A 20,809-nucleotide genomic window follows, 5' to 3' on the forward strand; every position below is an offset into this window, starting at 1 on the left:
ATTTACCATAGTAAAAAAATAAAACGAGAATATCTGCCTCTCTCTCTTATGAATAAATAAATAAAATCTTAAAAAAAAAAAAAAAGAAAGGCTGTTTGAGGGCCGCCTGAGTGGCTGTCAGTTGGGCGTCCAACTCTTGATGTCAGCTCAAGTCTTGAACTCAGGAACCTAAGTTCCTATTGGGCTTCACTTAAAAAAAAAAAACAAATGTCTTGGCAAGACCTTTCTAATGGTTAATCTAGCAGTAAATTGAAGAAGCCTTCATAATTTGCATACTGGTGATCCAGCCAGTTCTCTCCCTTCAGTTTTACTTTAGATGAAGGTGGCGCTTAACTGATTCTTGAGCTGCTAGCATTTTTCCGCGCAGACCGGATTTCCCAAATCTGTCTCGTGGAAATCGCGGGGGAAATCCTCTATGTTCCTTTAGGTCTAGGGAAGAACTGGACAAGTCTGGGGAACGCCACTCAGGATTCAGCCCAGAGTTCACATTAAAGTCACCTGGGGAGGTGTTTTTATTTTTTTTAAAGATTTTATTTATTTATTTGACAGAGAGACACAGCGAGAGAGGGAACACAAGCAGGGGGAGTGGGAGAGGGAGAAGCAGGCTCCCCATGGAGCAGGGAGCCCGATGCGGGGCTCGATCCCAGGACGCCGGGATCATGACCTGAGCCGAAGGCAGACGCTCAACGACTGAGCCACCCAGGCGCCCCGGTGTTTTGATTTTTTTAATACCCGAGCCATCGTCTTTCGCGGCTGGGTTTACTATTCCTAAAGGTTCCCCGGGGGGCTTCCAAACACAGTCAAGGCCCAGAATCAGAGCCTTCGGGCAGAGAAAGTAAAAAGTTGCACAACAATTTCGTACATGAGTATTTATTGGAAACATTTTCTCAAAATCCTGTTAAAATAACCATGTACAAAAACTCAAGTGCAAAAAGGATTTCAGACTGGAAATTAACTTCGGTTATGAGAAATGTCCTCTTGCGGTGCCTCGCATTTAAACAGTTTAACTCAGGAACAGTCACGTATGGTGTATTGAGAAAACCAGAATCTAAGACGCATTCTTCCAAACGATAACGTGGCGCACATTCACCGGGACCGTCCGGTGCCAAGCTCTGCCTCGGGGACTGCTAGGAGGTCCGCTTGGGGTCGCCGAGGAGCAGGCCGCGCCCCCCAGCGCCGGGCGGTCTCGCGGCAGGACCCCCGCAACACTAGGCCAGAACCTCGCAGGCCCCCACCGCACTTCCGGCCGCTTCACCCCGCCCACCCAGCGACTCCGGATCCTCTCCCTGGCCTCGGTCTACCCGCCTCGCGTTCGCTCCGGGCTGCCCCTCTGCTCTGCGGCGGGCTAGCTTCCCCGACGTGTTTTGTTTGCGACGCTGTCGTGTATCAGCGCGCTTTACGGCCGTGGGGACGGAGCGAGCCGGCGCCAGGGCCACTCCGGCCGGGGAGCAGGGCAGGCGGACGAGGTTGATGCCCGGTGGCGGGGTGAGCGCGGCGTCTGGCCGGCTACTCACCGCCGCGGAGCAAAGGGGTGCCCGGGAAGCGGCGGGGTCGGCGTCCAGGAGCGGCCCGGGAGGCTCCGGCTCCGGCGGCGGGGGCAGAGGCGGAGCAGGCGGCCCCGGGCCGGGCAGTGGAGGCCCAGGGGGCCCCGCGGGCAGGATGAGCCTGACCCCGAAGGAGCTCTCGAGCCTGCTGAGCATCATTTCGGAGGAGGCGGGCGGCGGCAGCACCTTCGAGGGCCTGTCCACCGCCTTCCACCACTACTTCAGCAAGGCCGACCACTTCCGCCTGGGCTCGGTGCTCGTCATGCTGCTGCAGCAGCCGGACCTGCTGCCCAGCGCGGCGCAACGCCTCACCGCGCTCTACCTGCTCTGGGAGATGTACCGCACGGAGCCGCTCGCCGCCAACCCCTTTGCCGCCAGCTTCGCGCACCTGCTCAACCCGGCGCCGCCAGCCCGCGGCGGCCAGGAGCCCGACAGGCCGCCGCTCTCAGGTACGCCCGAGGCGCGCCGCCCCTCGTCCGGGCGGCCCCTCCCTCCCGAAGCCAGGTGTGCGCTGGGGATAGATGGGGCACTTTCCGCCTGCGCTTGTGCGAGAGTTCATCCGCAAGTGAAATGGTCTCCTTTTGAAATTATCTAATTCCCCTCCCCCCGCGAAGTATGGAGAAGTGGTAGCTTAATTACAGATTCAGGGCACCGCAAATTATTCCTCTCCACTGTGCGGGCGGTCAAATCACGCAGCTGAGTGGGGCTTGACAGTTTCAGCAACTCATTCACACTTCGTTACTGTAGAGCACGTCTGAGGTGTGTGACGTTGTAACTAAAGACACTCTGCTCCCGGTTTTAAGTCTCAGTCGAGTAACTAGAAGTCGTTCAGAACCCGAAGAAGTTGTTAGGCGGAAATAGACATTAAATGGTGTTTAAGAACTTTGCAGCCACCTTCGTTGGTCTGATGCGTGTCCCTGGATGATGTGATGGGGGAGAGGATAGAAGGTAGTCTCAAGTTCACGGCCTAAGTTAGAAAACGCATGACTACTGGACGTTATGTAAAATGTGTATTTGTGCAGTATTGTTGAGATCAGATCAGTGGGTTTCATTCGAGGCTGACTTTTTTTTTTTTTTCTTTTTAATAACTCAGATTCTTCATGAGACTTGACTTTGGGAGAAGACTCTGAGCCAGGAAAGGAGAAGGGCACCGAAGGGATGGTGATTAGTGATAGGGGTACCTGGAAAACTAAGACAAAGACCAGTGTACTGGGGGAAGTAGGTAGAAGTGGGGAACAGTTTGATCTCACAGTACTAAATCAGTGGGAAAAAGAGCACTGTATAGATAGGGGCCACTATACAGAGTGATAAAAGGTGGAGGCAGTGGATTTTGAGATAATACCAAGTTTTTCATAGCACAGGAGGACTTCTACCTTGTAAGCTAGTTGGTGTTCATGCTTGGCATCCCCTTTGATCTAAAGCATCTTCTGGTTGGTTTCCTGCACTGCTCTTATGTAAGAGGGGCAAACCTCGTGTTGGAGAAGATGCCCTTATGGTACTAGTACTGAACTAGGCTTTCAGGAGGTTTGAGAATGCCCAGAAAGTAATGGAACGTAGCATGGGAGGTCAAAACCTACCATCCTAGGGGGCCCTTAGCAGAGAATGGGGACAGTGTGGGATTTACTCAGAGAACTGTTTGAATTTTGAAGGCCAGGTTAAGCAAAAGGAGGATGACTTATGGTCATTCTCAAATGCCGGGAGTCTAAACCTAGATTCAGACCATCGACTGCATTGTAAACACAAATTTGCCAAGGAAGGACTCCATGGATAGTTATTTTATCTCTCTGTGCCTCCGTTTCTTTGTTTATAAAATGCAGATAATAATAATTCCAAGCTGATAGGGTTATGAGGAATAGAAGTATTTTTTTTTTAAAGATTATTTATTTATTAGAGAGAGTGAGAGAGAGAAAGAGCACAAGAGGGGGGAGCGGGAGAGGGAGAAGCAGATTCCCTGCCGAGCAGGGAGCCCGATGCGGGACTCGATCCTGGGACTCCAGGATCATGACCTGAGCCGAAGGCAGTCGCTTAACCAACTGAGCCACCCAGGCGCCCAATAGAAGTATTTATAATATTTCTTAACCATTATTATCCTTACTTTCGTTAAATAGAAAACAGAATATCAACATCAAAGGCTTGTATTGTATGTCTAGAGTGAGCATCTAATGGATATATTTTTAAAGTTTTTCAGGTGATTCTGATGCAGAGCTAGGATTGAGAATGTATCTAGGTGTAAATAAGATGGCTTCCCGGCACTCGAGAAGCTTGCATTCTGGTTGGGGAGACATGAATGTAGTCATAAGCCAATGTAGTAAGTGTTGTGCTAGATGTCACATACGAAATGCTTGGTGGCACAGATGAACAGCTACCTTTGTGGCTGGAGACATTCTCAGAGGGAGTAATGTTTTTGCTGGCTATTGATTAAAGATGGGGTGGGGGGGGGTGTGGGGGAAGTGTGTGGCCCTGTCAGGTATTCTTAAAGAACTGGGTATATTGGATGTTTTGAAATCAGGAATTCGAGAACCTGGGAGATTTTGTGCAACTGGAGTGTAGGATGTGTGGGTTAGAGGGGAGTTCAAGAGATGAGATTGGGAAAGTGGGTCAGGACTAGAGGATGAAGGGTCTTATAATGGTGCAGAATTTTGGGTTTAACTCTGTGTAAACAGGTTAAGTATGGTGAGCAGATTTGTGCCTAGAAATATAACTGAGTGCTAAGTGGGAGTGTGGACTGTGGGTGATGGGCTGGTGGGCAGGAGTCAAAACTGGGAGCTGGGGAAATGAGGAAGGCTGGCCTGGAATCCTGGCGAGAGGGGAGGGTCGGGGAGGGGATGGAGATGAGGGAACAGAACCTAGCCACAATGCTGCTGTGGGATGGATGAGGCTTGGTGAGCAACTGAATGTGGGGCAGAAGGCAACAGCATTCAGCACTGTGGGAATTTTGTGGCTGCACTGTGCACTGAAGCAGGTATGAGATGTGTTTGCGCTGCGGATGCTTCCTCGTCTCTTCACCTGGTACAGTTGCTCACAGCAGCAGAGGAGAAAGAGAAGCATTTCTGAGCACTAGCTTTTTTATTTGTTTTTGCTTGCATGTGTAAGCTTTAGCCTTTGCATGTTGGAAACAAAGTTTTTAATAGTTAAGAAAAACTTAAGTTCCATTGATACTGCCACAAATCCGAGCATTTCAAATGGCATATTTAATTACATTTTCATAAATGTATGTATTTGGTTAACTGAAACTTAATTATAATTTTGTCTTTACGTGAGTGGAGATGGCAAGTCGCAAATGCTAGCTTTACCAGAGTCAAGTTAATTTTCCAAAAATAACCATTGGAGAAATTGTTATACGTTTTTGTTTACAGGATTTTTGCCTCCTATAACTCCACCAGAAAAGTTTTTTCTTTCCCAGCTGATGCTGGCACCCCCAAGAGAACTCTTCAAAAAGACACCCCGACAGATTGCATTGATGGACGTTGGAAACATGGGCCAATCTGTGGACATTAGTGGGCTTCAGCTAGCCTTGGCTGGTAAGGAATTGGTGGTTTGGTATTCTTGTGTGGTAGCATTAGGCTTTTTTTTTTTTTTTGAGGTTCTCCAGTTAAAATGAAGGTCTTTTTAACTGTGCTAAAACTTAGTAACTTCCATGAAAAATAAAGCTTTAGTACTGGATCCTTGCTAATATGGCATATAAATTCATTCTGAGTTTTCACTTGAATTGATTGCTTTCCAATTTAAGAAGAATGCTGGATAAAATTTAGTAGGTTTAAAAAAATTTTCCTGATGTCAATGCAATTTCTGTTAAAATCCCAACAATGTGTTTTGCAGACATAGAAAAACCCATCATAAAATTCATACAGAATCCCAAGGAACCCTGAATAGTCAAAATGATTTCTCTTGGCACCCTTGTTGAAAATTATTTGACCTTAAATGGAAGGGTTTATTTTGGGGCTTTCTATTCTATGATCATTGCTTTGTCTATATTCTACTTCCCCACGTTTGATTACTGTAGCTTTGTAGTAAGTTTTGAAGTCAGGATGTGTTTAAACCTCCTGCGTTCTATGTTTCAAGATTGCTTGGGCACCTTCTGTGTTACACGTATAAATTAATGAGTGGGTTGTCTTGAAGCAAAAGCATGTTGTGGTAGAAAATAGAGGAACTTTCTTGACCTGGATGGTCAGACAGCCTCTCTGAGAAGGGAAGGTAAAGAGGCACCTTTCACTTGACTGCTCTGAGCAAAAATATGGATGAAATGGGTCTTATACCATTTGAGAGTGATTCATTAGGGAAATTCTAATACATAGGCAAAATTGTGAACCCTTGACCTTGTGATTGAGCTGCAGTATTAATTTTGACAGTTCCCCATCCTTCTTAGACTTAATGCATCTGTGACATTTGGTTTCTTATATAAGGTGACACTGTTCAATAAACTACTTTTTCCTTGGAGCATTCTGAACCTCTGAACCTCACTTTTTAACTCCTGGGTATCAACAGTGTAACAATGATTATTTTATGAAACCAAGAGAAATCTTTTTTTTTTTTAAGACTTTATTTATTGTCAGGGAGAAAAAGAGAGAGCAGCAGGCAGAGGGAGAAGCAAGCTCCCGGCTGAGCAGGGAGCCCGATGTGGGACTCGATCCCAGCACCCTGGGATCATGACCCGAGCCAAACGCAGACGCTTAACCAACTGAGCCACTCAGGCGTCCCAAGACAAATCTTTTTAAGACTTTTAAGATTGAAGATACGCGGGCACCTGGGTGGCTCAGTTGGTTAAGCGACTGCCTTCGGCTCAGGTCATGATCCTGGAGTCCCGGGATCGAGTCCCGCATCTGGCTCCCTGCTCGGCAGGGAGTCTGCTTCTCCCTCTGCCCTCTGCCCTCTCATGCTCTTTGCCTAACAAACTAACTATAAAAAATTTATAAATAAAAAAATCTTAAAAAAAAAAGATTGAAGATACGCAGAAATACTCATTAGTCACTAGTGCTAGATACAATCTATTCACAGAAATAAAACAGTGATTTTTTTTTTTTTTTTTTTAAGATTTTTATTATTTCAGAGTGGGAGAGGGAGAAGCAGGCTTCCCGCTGAGCAGGGAGCCCGATGCGGGGCTCGATCCCAGGACTCTGGGATCATGACCTGAGCCGAAGGCAGACGCTTAACTGACTCAGCCACCTAGGCGCCCCAAAACAATGATTATTTCTTTAAAGATTGTATGAAAGCGGGGTACAGAGGTGACAAGCAGTTTCAGTCACCTTATCTTCAGAAGGGATATATATTCTGAGGGTTCTAGCTTTGTATTCAATAAAGTGAGAATCAGATCTGACCTCCCTTACAATGACTTGAGTTAGTCTCTCAGAAAGTTTTGAAGTATATCAAGCCCAGAAAGGAATATGTGCTAGAGTTAGTCTTGAGAGAGCTTGGTAAAGTGGCTAAGCTTGCTGCTTGCTGTCCCCTACCCAGATTGAAGATGTTCCAATCCATTTATTTTTATAAGTACCAGGGGAAAAATGTGATATACCTATCTTTTCTGGAGCTGGCTACCACAGATCACCTTTGCAGAGGCCTGCAATTCATGTCTTGTAGTAGGATCCATGGACCAGAGGTTATTTATGGAGGATGCAGTTTTTTTTAAAAGATTTTATTTATTTATTTGACAGAGACACAGCAAGAGGGAACACAAGCAGGGGGAGAGGGAGAAGCAGAAGCAGGCTTCCCGCTGAGCAGGGAGCCCAATGCGGGGCTCAATCCCAGGACCCTGGGACCATGACCTGAGCTGAAGGCAAATGCTTAACGACTGAGCCACCCAGGCACTCTGCATTTTTTTTAACTTTAAATAAACAAGCAGACAAGATAAACAGAAGTAACCACAAGGGGCACTTTTACCCTGTTAACAATGTCAGTATTCATTTCAGAGGTTTTATTAAAAATTCCTGACAAACAACCTGCACTTACTAGTTTACCACAGTGTGCCAATTTAAACATTTTTCTGCATTTTGGTCAAGAGTATGTTAATTTTCTGTACTTTAGTAGTCAGAGAAAACAGCATCTCAGGATAATTTTAATTAGCATTTTTCCTATTAAATGAAGTGGTTGAACATGTTATAGGTCTAAGGCATCTTTCATGTGTGGCCATTTTTCAATTGGATCAGTGGTTTTTTATTAACACGGGTAGCTCTTTAAGGAATCAGGAATTTAGCCGTGTTTTCAAAATTACAAAATCTGAAATATGCAATTCATAAAACCTGCATATATTAAGGAATTATGAAGTGGCCCTGGAGCAACCATCATCTAGGTTAAGAAATGGAATAGTTTCAGGACCTAGAGGTTCCCTGTGTGTTTCTCTTACTAGCTGCTCCCATTCTCCCCCGTCACTAAGCTCACTTTTGTGGTAATCATGATTTACTTTATAGCCCTCCCCTCTGTACATGCCTGTAGTTTAACCTTGGATGTTCTTAAACTTGGTGTATATGTGGAATCATACTGTGTTCTTTTGGGTGTTAGTTGTAAGGTGAATCCATGTTGATAAACTGTGGTGGCTTTTCATTGTTGTTGTGACATTCATACAATGGAGTACCAAGTTCTTGGGCGCCTGGGTGGCTCAGTCGTTAAGCGTCTGCCTTCGGCTCAGGTCATGATCCCAGGGTCCTGGGATCGAGTCCCACATTGGGCTCCCTGCTCTGCGGGAAGCCTGCTTCTCCCTCTCCCACTCCCCCTGCTTGTGTTCCTGCTCTTGCTATGTCTCTCTCTGTCAAAAAAATAAATAAAATCTTAAAAAAAAAAAAAAAAAAAGGAATACCAAGTTCTTTATCCATTTTACTGTTGATGGACATAATGTTGCTATGAACATTCTGGTACATTCTTCTGGTGTACGTGTGTAAGTGTTTCTTGTAGAGAGAAAGAGAAGCACACGTAACTTGACTAGCTAATGGCAGATTGTTTTCCAGAGTTGCTGTGCCATGTTTCATTCCCATTAGCAGTGTGCTAGTTACTTGACATTCTCTGCATCTGATAATTTCAGGCTTGTTTAATTTTTGTCAACCTGGAGGGTGTGTAAGAGGGTTTGTAATAGTATCTTGTGTTTTGACTGACCCCCGCCCCCCCATGAGGTTGAACATCTTTTCAGATGTTTATTGGCCATTCAAGCTTTTTTTTCTTTTTAAATAAAATGCTTGAAGTCAGCCCATTTTTTCTTTTTTAAAAAATTGATTTGTAGGAGTTGCTTTTTTTTTTAAGATTTTATTTATTTACTTGACAGAGAGAGAGACAGTGAGAGCAGGAACACAAGCAGAGGGAGTGGGAGAGGGAGAAGCAGGCTTCCTGCTGCGCAGGGAGCCCGATGCAGGGCTCGATCCCAGGACCCTGGGATCATGACCTGAGCCGAAGGCAGATGCTTAATGACTGAGCCACTCAGGTGCCCCTACAGGGGTTGCTTTTTAAAAAAAAAAAAAAATTGAAGTACAGTTGACATACAGTATTACATTAGTTTCAGGTGTACAATATTAGTGATTTGACAGTTCTCTGCATTTATTCAGTTATCACATTAAGTGTAGTTACCATACAAAGTTATTGTATTATTATTTTTAAAGATTTTATTTATTTGACAGAGAGACACAGCAAGAGAGGGAACACAAGCAGGGGGAGTGGGAGAGGGAGAAGCAGGCTTCCCGCTGAGCAGGGAGCCCAATGTGGGGCTCCATCCCAGGACCCTGAGATCATGACCTGAGCCGAAGGCAGACGCTTAACGACTGAGCCACCCAGGCACCCCAAGTTATTGTATTATTAACAATATTACCTATGCTGTACTTTTCATTCTTATGATTTATTTGTAACTGGAAGTTTGTACCTTTTAATCCCCTTCACCTATTTTGCCCATCCTCCTGCCTCCCTCCCCTCTGGCAACCACCAGTTTGTTCTCTATTGAGGGGTCTCTTTCTGGTTTTTATTTGTTTTGTTTTGTTAGATTCCACATAGGTGTGAAATCATACGGTATTTGTCTTTCTGTGTTGGACTTCATTTAGCACAATACCTTTTAGGTCCATCCATATCACAGATGGCAATATTTCATTCTTTTTTTATATTCTTTTTCACAATATTCCATTGTGTGTGCGTGTGTATATATATAGACCATTAAATGAATGTGGTTGAACATGTTATGAACATGTAACAAACATGTGGTTGAACACACCACATCTTTACCTATTCATTTATCGATGGACACTTAGGTTGCTTCCATATCTTGGCTGTTATAAATAACACTGCAATAAACATAAGGGTGCATATGTCCTTTGAAGTAGTGTTTTTGTTTTCTTTGGGTAAATATCCAGAAGTGGAATTACTGGATCCTGTGGTACTTCTGTTTTTAGTTTTTGAGGAGCCTCCATACTGTTTTCCAGAGGCTGCACCAGTTTACATTCTCACCAACAGTGCGTAAGGGCTTCCTTCTCTTCACATCCTCACCAACACTTGATACTTGTTTTTTTCATACTAGCTATTCTGACTGGTGTGAGGTGATATCTTACAATGGTTTTGATTTGCATTTCCCTGGTGATTAGTGATGTTGAAAATCTTTTCATGTGTCTGTCATCTGTATATCTTTTTTGGAGAAATGTCTGTTCTTGTCCTCTGTCCATTTTTAAATCTATTTTTTTTTTTTTGGTGTTGTAGGAGTTCTTTATTTTGGATATTAACCCCTTATCATATACATCATTAGCTCCTCCCATTCAGTAGGTTTTCGTTTTATGGTTTCCTTTGCTGTACAAAAGCTTTTATTTTGATGTAGCCCCAGTTTATTTTTGCTTTTGTTTCCCTTGCCTGGGGAGAGTTATCCATAAATAAGTTGCCAAAGCCAATCCAAGAGTTTAGTGCCTATGTTTTATTTTAAAAATTTTATGGTTTTGGGGTGCCTGGGTGACTCAGTCTGTTAAGTGTCTGCGTTTGGCTCAGGTCATGATCTCCAGGTCCTGGGATCAAGCTCCACCTCAGGCTCCCTGCTCAGCGGGGAGTCTGCTTCTCCCTCTCCCTGTGTGTGTGCACGTGCTCTCTCTCTCTCTCAAATAAATAAACAAATAAAATCTTAAAAAAAGGTTTTATGGTTTCAAGTCTTATGTGTAGGTATTCTGAGTTTATTTTTGTGTATGGTATAAGTGGTCTAGTTTCATTCTTTTGCATGTAGCTGTCTAGTTTTCCCAGCACCATTTATTGAAGAAACTGTCTTCTCCCCCAATTGTATATTCTTACCTCCTTTATGGTAGATTAATTGGCCCTTTAAGCATGGGCTTATTTCTGGGCATTCTGTTCATTCATTGATCCATGTGTCTGTTTTGTCCCGATACTGTACTATTTCGATTACTATAGCTTAGTAGTAGTTTGAAATCCAAGACTGTGATACTTCCAGCTTTGTTCTTTCAAAAGATTGCTTTGGCTATTCAGGGATCTTTTGTGGTTCCATACAAATTTTAGGATTATCTGTTCTAGTTCTGTGAAAAATGCTATCAGCATTTTGATAGGGATTGCATTGAATTTAAGTAGTATGGACATTGTAACAGTATTTGTCCTTCCAATCCATGAACATGGAATGTCTTTCCATTTCTTTGTGTCATCTTCAGTTTCTTTCCTCAGTATTTTAGTTTAGGTCTTTCAGCTTTTTAGTTAGAGTTATTCCTAGGTATCTTACTATTTTTAGTGTAGTTGTAAATGGGATTATTTTCTTGACTTCTCTTTCCACTGCTTTGTTACTACTGTATAGAAATGTGACAGATTTCTGCACGTTGATTTTGTATTCTGGAATTTATCAGTTCTAGCAGTTTTTTGGTGGAGTCTTTTGGGTTTTCTCTATATAGTATCATGTCATCTGCAAATAGTAGAAGTTTTACTTCTTCCTTACCAGTCTTTTATTTATTTGTCTGACTGCTGTGGCTAGGACAGGACTGTGTTGAATAAAAACGGTGATAGTGGACATCCCTGTCTTGTTCCTGACCTTAGTGGGAAAGCTTTCAGCTTTTCACCATTGTGATGTTAGTTGTGGATTTATCATACATGGCCTTTGTTATGCTGAGGTATGTTCCCTGTATACCCACACTGTTAAGAGTTTTTATCATGAACAGATGTTGAATTTTGTCAAATGCTTTTCCTACATCTATTGAGATGACCATATCCATTTTATTCTTTATTTTGTTAAGGTGATATATTATGTTGGATATTTTGTGACTACTGAACCATCCTTGCAACCCAGGAATAAATTCCACTTGATCATTTATTTGTGTTCTAATCTTATTTCCTTTCTTCTGCTGGTTTTAGGTTTTGGTCTTCTTTTTCTAGCTTATTTGGGTGTAAGGGTAGGTTGCTTGAGATTTTTCTTGCTTCTTGAGGGAGGCCTGTATTGCTAAACTTCCCTCTTGGAACCACTTCTCCTGCATCCCGAAGGTTTGTTTTTTTTTTTTTTTTAAGATTTTATTTATTTATTTGAGAGAGAGAATGAGATAGAGAGAGCACGAGAGGGGGGAGGGTCAGAGGGAGAAGCAGACTCCCCGCCGAGCAGGGAGCCCGATGCGGGACTCGATCCCGGGACTCGGGGATCATGACCTGAGCCGAAGGCAGTTGCTTAACCAACTGAGCCACCCAGGCGCCCCATCCCGAAGGTTTTGAACTCTTGTGTTTTCATTTTCATTTGTTTCCATGTACTTTTTAAAATTTCTTCTATTTCCCGGTTGACCCATCCATTGTTTTGTAGTTTGTTACTTAATCTCCATGTATTTGTCTTTTCGTTTTTTTCATTGTGGTTGACTTCTAGTTTCCTAGTATTGTGGTCAAAAAAGATGCATGATATGACTTCAGTCTTTCTGAACTTGTTTTGTGGGCTAATACGTAATCTATTCTGCAGAATTTTCCATGTGCACTTGAAAAGAGTGTGTATTCTGTTTTAGGATGGAATGTTCCAAATATATCTGTTAAATCCATCAGTGTGTCATTCAAAGCCACTGTTTCCTTATTGATTTTTTGTTTAGATGATCTGTCCATTGATGGGAGTGGGGTGTTAAAGTCCCTTACTATTACGTATTACTGTCAATTTCTCCCTTTATGTCTGTTAATATTTGTTTTATATATTTGGGTGCTCCTCTGTTGGGTGCGTAAATACAATTGTTACATCTTCTTGTTGGATTGTCCCTGTTATGATTTTATAGTGTCTTTATCTTTTGTTACAGTCTATACACTTATTTAAGGTTTTTTAAAAAATTTATTTATTTGAGAGAGAGTGCGTGTGCATGAGTGGAGGGAGGGGCAGAGGGAGAGTGACAGGGAGAAGCAGACTTCCCGCTGGGCACAGAGCCTAATGCGAGGCTCGATCCCAGGACCCTGAGATTATGACCTGAGCCCCGAGATCATTACCTGAGCCGAAGTCAGACGCTTAACCAACTGAGCCACCTAGGTGCCCCTATTTATGTAGGTATATATGCATTTAAGTAGGCTCTGTGCTCAACGTGGGGCTTGGACCCTGAGATCAAGAGTCCCATGCTTTACCAACTGAGCCAGCCAGACGCCCCTACAGTCTTTGTTTTAAAGTTTAGTTTGTCCAATGTAAGTATTGCCACCCAACTTCTTTTTTTTTCCTCCCATCCATTTGCATGGACTATCTTTTTCCATACCTTCATTTCAGTGTGTCTTTGGGCCTGATGTTTGTGTCTCTTGTAGGAAGCATGTAAGTAGGTCTTGTCTTTTTATCCAGTCACCCTGTGTCTTTTGATTTAAAAGTAAATGTGCATTTTAGTTCATTTACTTTTTTTTTAAGATTTTTTATTTATTTATTTGACAGAGAGAGAGAGAGAGACAGCGAGAGAGGGAACACAAGCAGGGGGAGTGGGAGAGGGAGAAGCAGGCCTCCCGCAGAGCAGGGAGCCCGATGCGGGGCTCGATCCCAGGACCCTGGGATCATGACCTGAGCCGAAGGCAGACGCCCAACCAACTGAGCCACCCAGGCGCCCCTTAGTTCATTTACTTTTTAAGTATTCATTGATACGTACTTTTTGCCATTTTGTTAATTGTTTCCTGGTTCTTTTTGTAGTTCTCTTGATCTCTTCCCTTATGATTTGATGACTTTATGCTATGTTATGCTTGGGTTCCGTTCTGTTTTTTGTGAATCTATTAGAGGTTTTTGGTTGGTGGTTACTGAGGTCCATATAAAATATTCTTTGTATATACCAGTCTAAATTAAGCTGATGGTTGGATAAGTTTGAATACATTCTGAAAGCACTATATTTTAACTCCCCCACCCTGTTCCACATTTTACATACATATTATCCTATTTTACATCTTTTTATTTTGTGCCCTTTATCTAATTATTATAGATATAATTGTATTTTACTATTTTTGTCTTTTAACCTTCATACTAGCTTTATAAGTGATTGATCCAGTACCTTTAGTATGTGTTTGCTTTTACTGAATTTTTTTTTTTATAATTTTCTTCTAATTATGGCTTTTTCTTTTCTGCTTACAGAAGTCCCTTTAACATTTCTTATAAGGCTAGTTTAGTGGTGGCAAACTCCTTTAACTTTTGTTTGGTAAATTCTGTCTGTCCTTCAATTTTGAGTGATAACCTTGCTGGGGCAAGTACTCTTGATTGTTTATTCCCAGTACTTTGAATATATCATGCCACTCCCTTCTGGCCTGCAGTTTCTGCTGAAAAAACATCTGATAGCCTTATGGGGTTTCCCATGTAACTATGTGCTTTTCTCTTGCTGCCTTTAAGATTCTCTTTTTGACATTTTAATTATGTGTCTTGGTGTGGAGCTTCTTGGGTTCATCTTGTTTAGGGCTCTCTGCTTCCTGGACCTGGCTGTTTCCTTCCCTTGGTTAGGGAAGTTTTTAGTGATTATTTCTTCAAATAGTTTTCTGCCCCTTTCTTCTTTTGGGACTCCCTATAATGCAAACATTATGCTTGATGTTGTCACAGAAGTTCTTTAACCTATCCCCATTTAAAAAATTTTTAACCTTTTTGCTCTTCAGCTTGGGTGCTTTCCATTAACCTGTCTTCCAGATAGCTGATCCTTTCTTCATCTGCTAATCTGTTGTTGATTCTCTAGTGTAGTTTTCATTTCAGTTATTATATTCTTCAACTTCGTTCTGAGTTCATTCACTTCTGTCAAGACTAGTGAGGATTTTTATGACCATTACCCAAACTCTTCATCAGGTAGATTGCTTACCTCGTTTCCTTTTAGTTCTTTTTCTGAGGTTTTATGTTGGTTTTTTCCAGAACTTATTCCTGTCTCATTTTGTCTCTCTGTGTTTGTTTCTATATATTAGGTATGTCACTTATATCTCCTGGACTTGAAAGTAGTTGCCTTATGTAGAAAATGCCCTGAGGACCCCAGTACCTCAATCCTCCCTGGTCACCAGTACCAGGCACTGTAGAGGTATCCCGTGTGGGCTGTATGTACCTTCCTGTTGTGACTGGTCTGCAACAGCTAGGGGTGCTCTGATGTGTGGGACTGGCCCCCAGCACAACTGGCTGAGAGGCCTGACTGTAGCTGCCGCTGACTTGTTGGTGGGTGTTGTTAGCTCTTGGTGGATTTGTAGTTTTTGGAAAAAAAAATTAAGAAAATATTTATATTGAATCTTGCCCTTTGTTTATATGTGTTGCAGACAGCTTTTCCCAATTAGCAGCTTGTCTTTTCTTTCTCCTTGTGATACCCTCAATTTAAAAATGTCTCTTATTTTATCCTTTTTCAGAACGCCAGTCTGAATTGCCAACCCAAAGTAAGGCTAGCTTCCCTAGTATTCTCAGTGACCCAGACCCAGACTCTTCTAATTCTGGATTTGACAGCTCGGTTGCCTCTCAAATCACAGAAGCTTTAGTCAGTGGACCAAAGCCACCTATTGAAAGTAGGTATATATAATTTTATATACTTGGGTTTTATTTTACCAGCATCCTGAGACTTTCGGTTTTTTAAAACATGGTGTTATTTTTTGTTGCTCCCCCCCTTTTTTTGTTTTTTAAAGATTTTATTTATTTTCTGAGAGAGAGAGAGACTGCAAGAGAGGGAACATAAATAGGGGGAGTGGGAGAGGGAGAAGCAGGCTTCCCGCCGAGCAGGGAGCCCGATGCGGGGCTCAATCCCAGGGCTTGGATTATGACCTGAGCTGAAGGCAGACACTTAACAAGTGAGCCACCCAGGTGCCCCTTTTGTTGCTCCTTAAACTTGAATTCAGTGAGAATCTCCTAGGGTCTAGTAGAACATAGTAGAGATGGTCAGTAAAGTTAGTTTCTTCTTTAATAAAAGTATATACCAAGTTTTTTATTATCAGCATTCCTGAAGATAGAAATTCCAGTTTTACTAAAATGAGTTTTTTGTAATGTATTTTTTCTTCTATAGTGCTATATTAATCTTATCACTCTCATTACCTTCTCCCTTATAAAGTTTTACTGATCTTACAGTTCTTATTTTACTTTAATTCAAAGAAAATACCTACTGAACTTGAAATAATACAGCTGCATCTTTTGGTTTCATGGGCTTTTATGTGGTTTTAATGATGAAGGCATGCTTTATGCTTAGGAATAAGAAAATGTTCTCCAAATTACAGTGTTACCACGAGTTTAAAATTTACATGACTTTAATGTCATTATCAGATCTTCAGCATAGATGAGTTTAATATCTGAAGTCTCAGCCAGTCACAAGTGTGCCTGAAGGTCCATGGCACATTGATTTTTATTTAATACTTGCTTAGGCACAACTTTGTGTTGCATGAGCCACCAGAAAGGTATGTGAAAAGCAAATCAGTTAGATACTGAGTCTAGCTAAACATCAGGCATCTGTACCTTGTGGGAATATTTTCCCTATCACATAAGTAGCGCTTCTCAGGAAGTGTTAAGAATTTTGTTTTTTTCCTATAAATGGTCTGAAAAGATGAGATACTAGTCCTGGTGATGTAAGTGAAGAATGAGTATAGTTTAAGATAAACTGATGATTCTTAGCCAGAAAACCTTATCAATAAACTAATCTCAAATTTGGCAGGGGCTAGGATCCATGATTGGGATAGGCCATCTTAAGCCCTGTGTGGAAACCAGAGTGAGGTCTGAAATTCGTTCAGCAAAAATCCCAGCCAGCATTTATTTTAGTGGGTTTATAACTTAGAGATAATCTTGTTTCACAAAAGTTGAGGTATTGAGTCACTGCAATTTCCCATTGTACTTTTACTGTTTCATGAGAATGAATATGGGGTTTGTGGATTTAGGGATTTATGATCTCCGGATTCATTTGGAAACATTAAAAGGCAGCTATACTTTTCTGTTTCCTGCCATTTCATCTCCAGTTTGCCACCTCACGGTTATAAGATGCAAAAAAAAACACAAAAAACCAGTACAAATAATAGTGGTTTCTGAGTAAAATAGTAACCAAGAATAGGATGAGATCAAATAGCATTTCATTTTTCCCATCAGAACTTTTACCAGTATGTGAAGTTGTATCCTTTGCTTCTTTTTTTTTTTTTTTTTTTTTTTTAAATTTTTTTTTTAAAGATTTTATTTATTTATTTGCGAGAGAGACAATGAGAGACAGAGAGCATGAGAGGGGGGAGGGTCAGAGGGAGAAGCAGACTCCCTGCCGAGCAGGGAGCCCGATGCGGGACTCGATCCCGGGACTCCAGGATCACGACCTGAGCCGAAGGCAGTCGCTTAACCAACTGAGCCACCCAGGCGCCCTGTATCCTTTGCTTCTGAGTGGTGATCATGCTTGAATTAAAAATTGTCACATCATGGTGTAGTGGCCTTTCTCTCTTGAAAAATAGATTTGGTCTCTAGCATAATAATAATGTTATTAGATCAGTGTTTCATTTTGTTGGTATTTTGAATAAAATCCTGACTTTCTTGTATCATCTCTGCTTTGGATTTTGAAGTCTAAAAGTTTTATGTAGATGTGTATAGATGTTAGCTTACTGATAGAAGCAAACATTCCTGTTCTCCTTATAGGCCATTTCCGCCCAGAGTTTATTCGTCCACCACCTCCACTCCATATTTGTGAAGATGAGCTGGCTTGGCTGAATCCAACAGAGCCTGACCATGCGATTCAGTGGGACAAATCAATGTGTGTCAAGAACAGCACTGGTGTGGAGATCAAGCGAATAATGGCCAAAGCCTTCAAAAGCCCCTTATCTTCTCCTCAACAAACACAGGTATATATTTATTGTAAGCATTTTATCCTTAATCCTCCACATGATAAGTGAACAGTAAATGATCCTCTCAACAGGAGCCCTCAGCAGTAGGAAATGTTTTGGATCCAAGGAGTCTTGGATCTCTGGATCTTTGTTCTGCTTCTCCAGCCTTGGTCATTTTACTCTGGTGGGAGAAGATAGATCTCATATTTTTGGCACATTCCATACATGGTTACATTTAAGCTGGGCAGTAACTCTACTGAGGCTAAGTGAGATTATTAACATTTTATAAAGATGGGAAATGAGACCCGGGGAAGGTAAATAAGCCTGTCACACAGCTGGTTAGTGGTGAATTTGAGACTGACAATAGCCCCTGCTGCCCAAGTGTAGACTCCTCTGGGGAAAAGGCAAGGACACCCGGTGGGTGCTTTCTGTTTGAATCTTATCCAGCTTGCATATTTTCACATTAGAACTTGTGAGGACATATTGACACTTCGAATCCAGTCTACCACCAAAATGTTATTTTTCAACGTCAAATAGCTGTGTTTATAGTTCACTTTGTTTGCTAGGCCATCCTGAAACATAGTCCACTGTTGGTATTTGCAGGTAGGTAGGGGAAAGAGCATAGATAATTGGTAAGAAAAAGGACCTGTTTGGCAGAAATGTTTTTGAAGATACCTATTTGAATTGCATAGTGTGAGCAGGACCGGAACGGTCTCGTCCTGCCACCTGAGGCACTATGACTGTAGAGAGCAGCTCTCCCTCTTCCCGTCCTGCTTCTCTCCTCAAGTACTTGTTCTCCACCTGGCATGCTCCTCAGTTCTTTTCTGGGGAGCTGGTTGGGGTGGCAACTAAATTATTTTAGGTTCTAACAGATGACAGAAAAAGTCTACGAAGGAGTTAAGGATGATATTGTTACAATGCAGACAGTATTCTATCCAACCAGGCAGTACTGAGTCTGGTTTAATGCCCAGGAGGGATCACTAGCATGTTTATAAACAGTCTTTACAGTTCAGTTGTAAATTAAAAAATCAAGACATGATTTTAATGGTTTGAGGGAAGAAATTTATGAAGTTGGTTCAATGCAGATGATTTTATAGCTTGTTTTTACAGGCAGCACAGAGAATATTTGACTCAAGAACTTCTCTCTTCTTAAAAATTTGGTTGTATTTAGCTCTTGGGTGAGTTGGAAAAAGACCCCAAACTCGTTTATCATATTGGCCTCACTCCAGCCAAACTTCCTGACCTGGTGGAAAACAACCCTCTAGTTGCTATAGAAATGCTGCTGAAGTTAATGCAGTCAAGCCAGATCACAGAGTATTTTTCGGTCCTGGTCAACATGGACATGTCTTTGCATTCAATGGAAGTTGTAAATCGGTAAGTTTTTATACTTAATCAGGTGGGGGAGGGGCACGGGAGAATATAGATCCTGATTAAAAACTTGCAACAAATTTTAAGGTAAGGATTTTTTTTTTTAAATTGTACTAAAGACTTTATCCTTTTAAGCTAATCAGCTGTCAGAAAAAGCCTGGCCGGAAGCCAGGTGATCACAAGTACGTGTATAGGAGAGTGTTCTTTTTGGGGTTGGGGAGGGAGGAAGCATGAGGTTTTCAACTTTATTTTCTGTTAGTGGCAAAACTGGTTAGCTGCTTGTTGAAAATACACTACTACATTTCTGCATTCTCCTGCACAAGTCTTCCCCCTTTGTAGACTCACACTTCCTTCAGGGGCTTCCCTCTGCTCCAGTCCTTGGATTGACCTGCCTCTGAGTGCTTGCTGCTTCCCTTTCACTACATTCTTATAGCATTATTGTCTTCACCAGATATTTGGTATTTAGTCCAAGAATAACCACATCTTTTTGTCAGCATTATTCTTTCTAGAGAGTAATTTCAAGGGCAAGGTCTGTTCCTTGTGCCCCCCCCACCCCAACCCGTCCCCATCTCAAGTGACCATAGCACTGTTCCTCAGAGCAGTAGCTCCTCAGTGCCTTATGGAAAAAATAAGTTTAGAATTTCTTTTGGAAATTCATAGTGTATAGTTAGCATAGCATCCCTTTATATGAACATGGAATTCCTATCCCATCTTTTTGTTTTCCTTAAACATTCCACAGAATCCTTTGGAAAGTACCAGCTTTGCTTTTCAAGACTCTAATATGCCACCATGCCTTCTCTCACATTCCATCCAGGTCTCTATCAATCACTGTGTTCCTAAATATGCCACATTAATCCCAGATTCCAAGCTTTTCCTCTAATCATTCACTACGTTATTAGGAACACTTCTAGGTTTCAGTAAGCCATTTGACCTTTCAAGGCTTTTCTCATCTTTTCATTTACACTGCTGCTTACAAACCCATTTTTTAGCATTTAGTATACTATTTACTTACTAAACTATACCTTCTCAGATATACCACCTTCCATAGCACCTAGGTCTAATTGGGGTTTAGTAAATGTTACTTATTAGTGTGAAAACCATTAACTACAAAGTCTGATTCAACCAAAAACACAGAAATGTGGTGTTCAAAAAAAATGAATAATTACCATGTGTAATGCTACGTATGGACTTAAAAAATGGAAGTGTCCTTCATTAATAAGCATGGTGACTCAGGCTTATTTGCATAAATATGATTAAAACTAGGTAACTGATCATAAATCAGAAATTTTTACTAAATAACCATAAAATAAAAAATTTCTCTTTGGTTAACAGTGTTTAACAGCCCTAACATTTTAACTTTATGAAACAGACTAACTACAGCTGTTGATCTACCTCCTGAATTTATTCACCTTTATATATCAAATTGCATCTCTACTTGTGAACAAATTAAGGATAAATACATGCAGGTAAGTAACAGAAAGTTGTAAATTTTATAAATACCTGCCAAGAAAATGGGTACAATAAATGTTTTTTTTTGTTTTGTTTTTTCCAGAATCGTTTGGTGCGTCTTGTGTGTGTCTTTCTCCAGTCCTTGATCCGTAACAAAATTATTAATGTGCAGGACTTGTTTATAGAAGTGCAGGCATTCTGTATTGAATTCAGTAGGATACGAGAAGCTGCTGGCCTTTTCCGGTTGTTGAAGACATTGGATACTGGAGAAACACCTTCTGAGACCAAAATGTCAAAATAATACCTCATCAGAA

General features: G+C 41.7%; 1 protein-coding gene across 2 annotated transcripts; it reads left to right on the top strand.

The window, feature by feature from the left end:
* Positions 1–1,395: 1,395 nt before the first annotated feature.
* On the top strand, positions 1,396–20,796 carry CNOT11 (CCR4-NOT transcription complex subunit 11). 2 transcript variants are annotated; one of them, XM_021680355.2, is made up of 7 exons: positions 1,396–1,993; positions 4,901–5,065; positions 15,258–15,410; positions 17,494–17,696; positions 18,850–19,052; positions 20,416–20,512; positions 20,599–20,796. In XM_021680355.2, the coding sequence occupies exons 1-7, from the start codon at positions 1,471–1,473 to the stop codon at positions 20,794–20,796; spliced, it is 1,542 nt and encodes a 513-aa protein (XP_021536030.1). In that variant the 5' UTR covers positions 1,396–1,470. The 2 variants fall into 2 exon arrangements, with proteins under 2 accessions (XP_021536030.1, XP_021536031.1); XM_021680356.2 differs by lacking the exon at positions 15,258–15,410.
* The last annotated feature ends 13 nt before the right edge of the window (positions 20,797–20,809 follow it).

This window comes from Neomonachus schauinslandi, chromosome 10 (assembly GCF_002201575.2).
Source record: "Neomonachus schauinslandi chromosome 10, ASM220157v2, whole genome shotgun sequence".
Taxonomy (NCBI): Eukaryota; Metazoa; Chordata; class Mammalia; order Carnivora; family Phocidae; genus Neomonachus; species Neomonachus schauinslandi.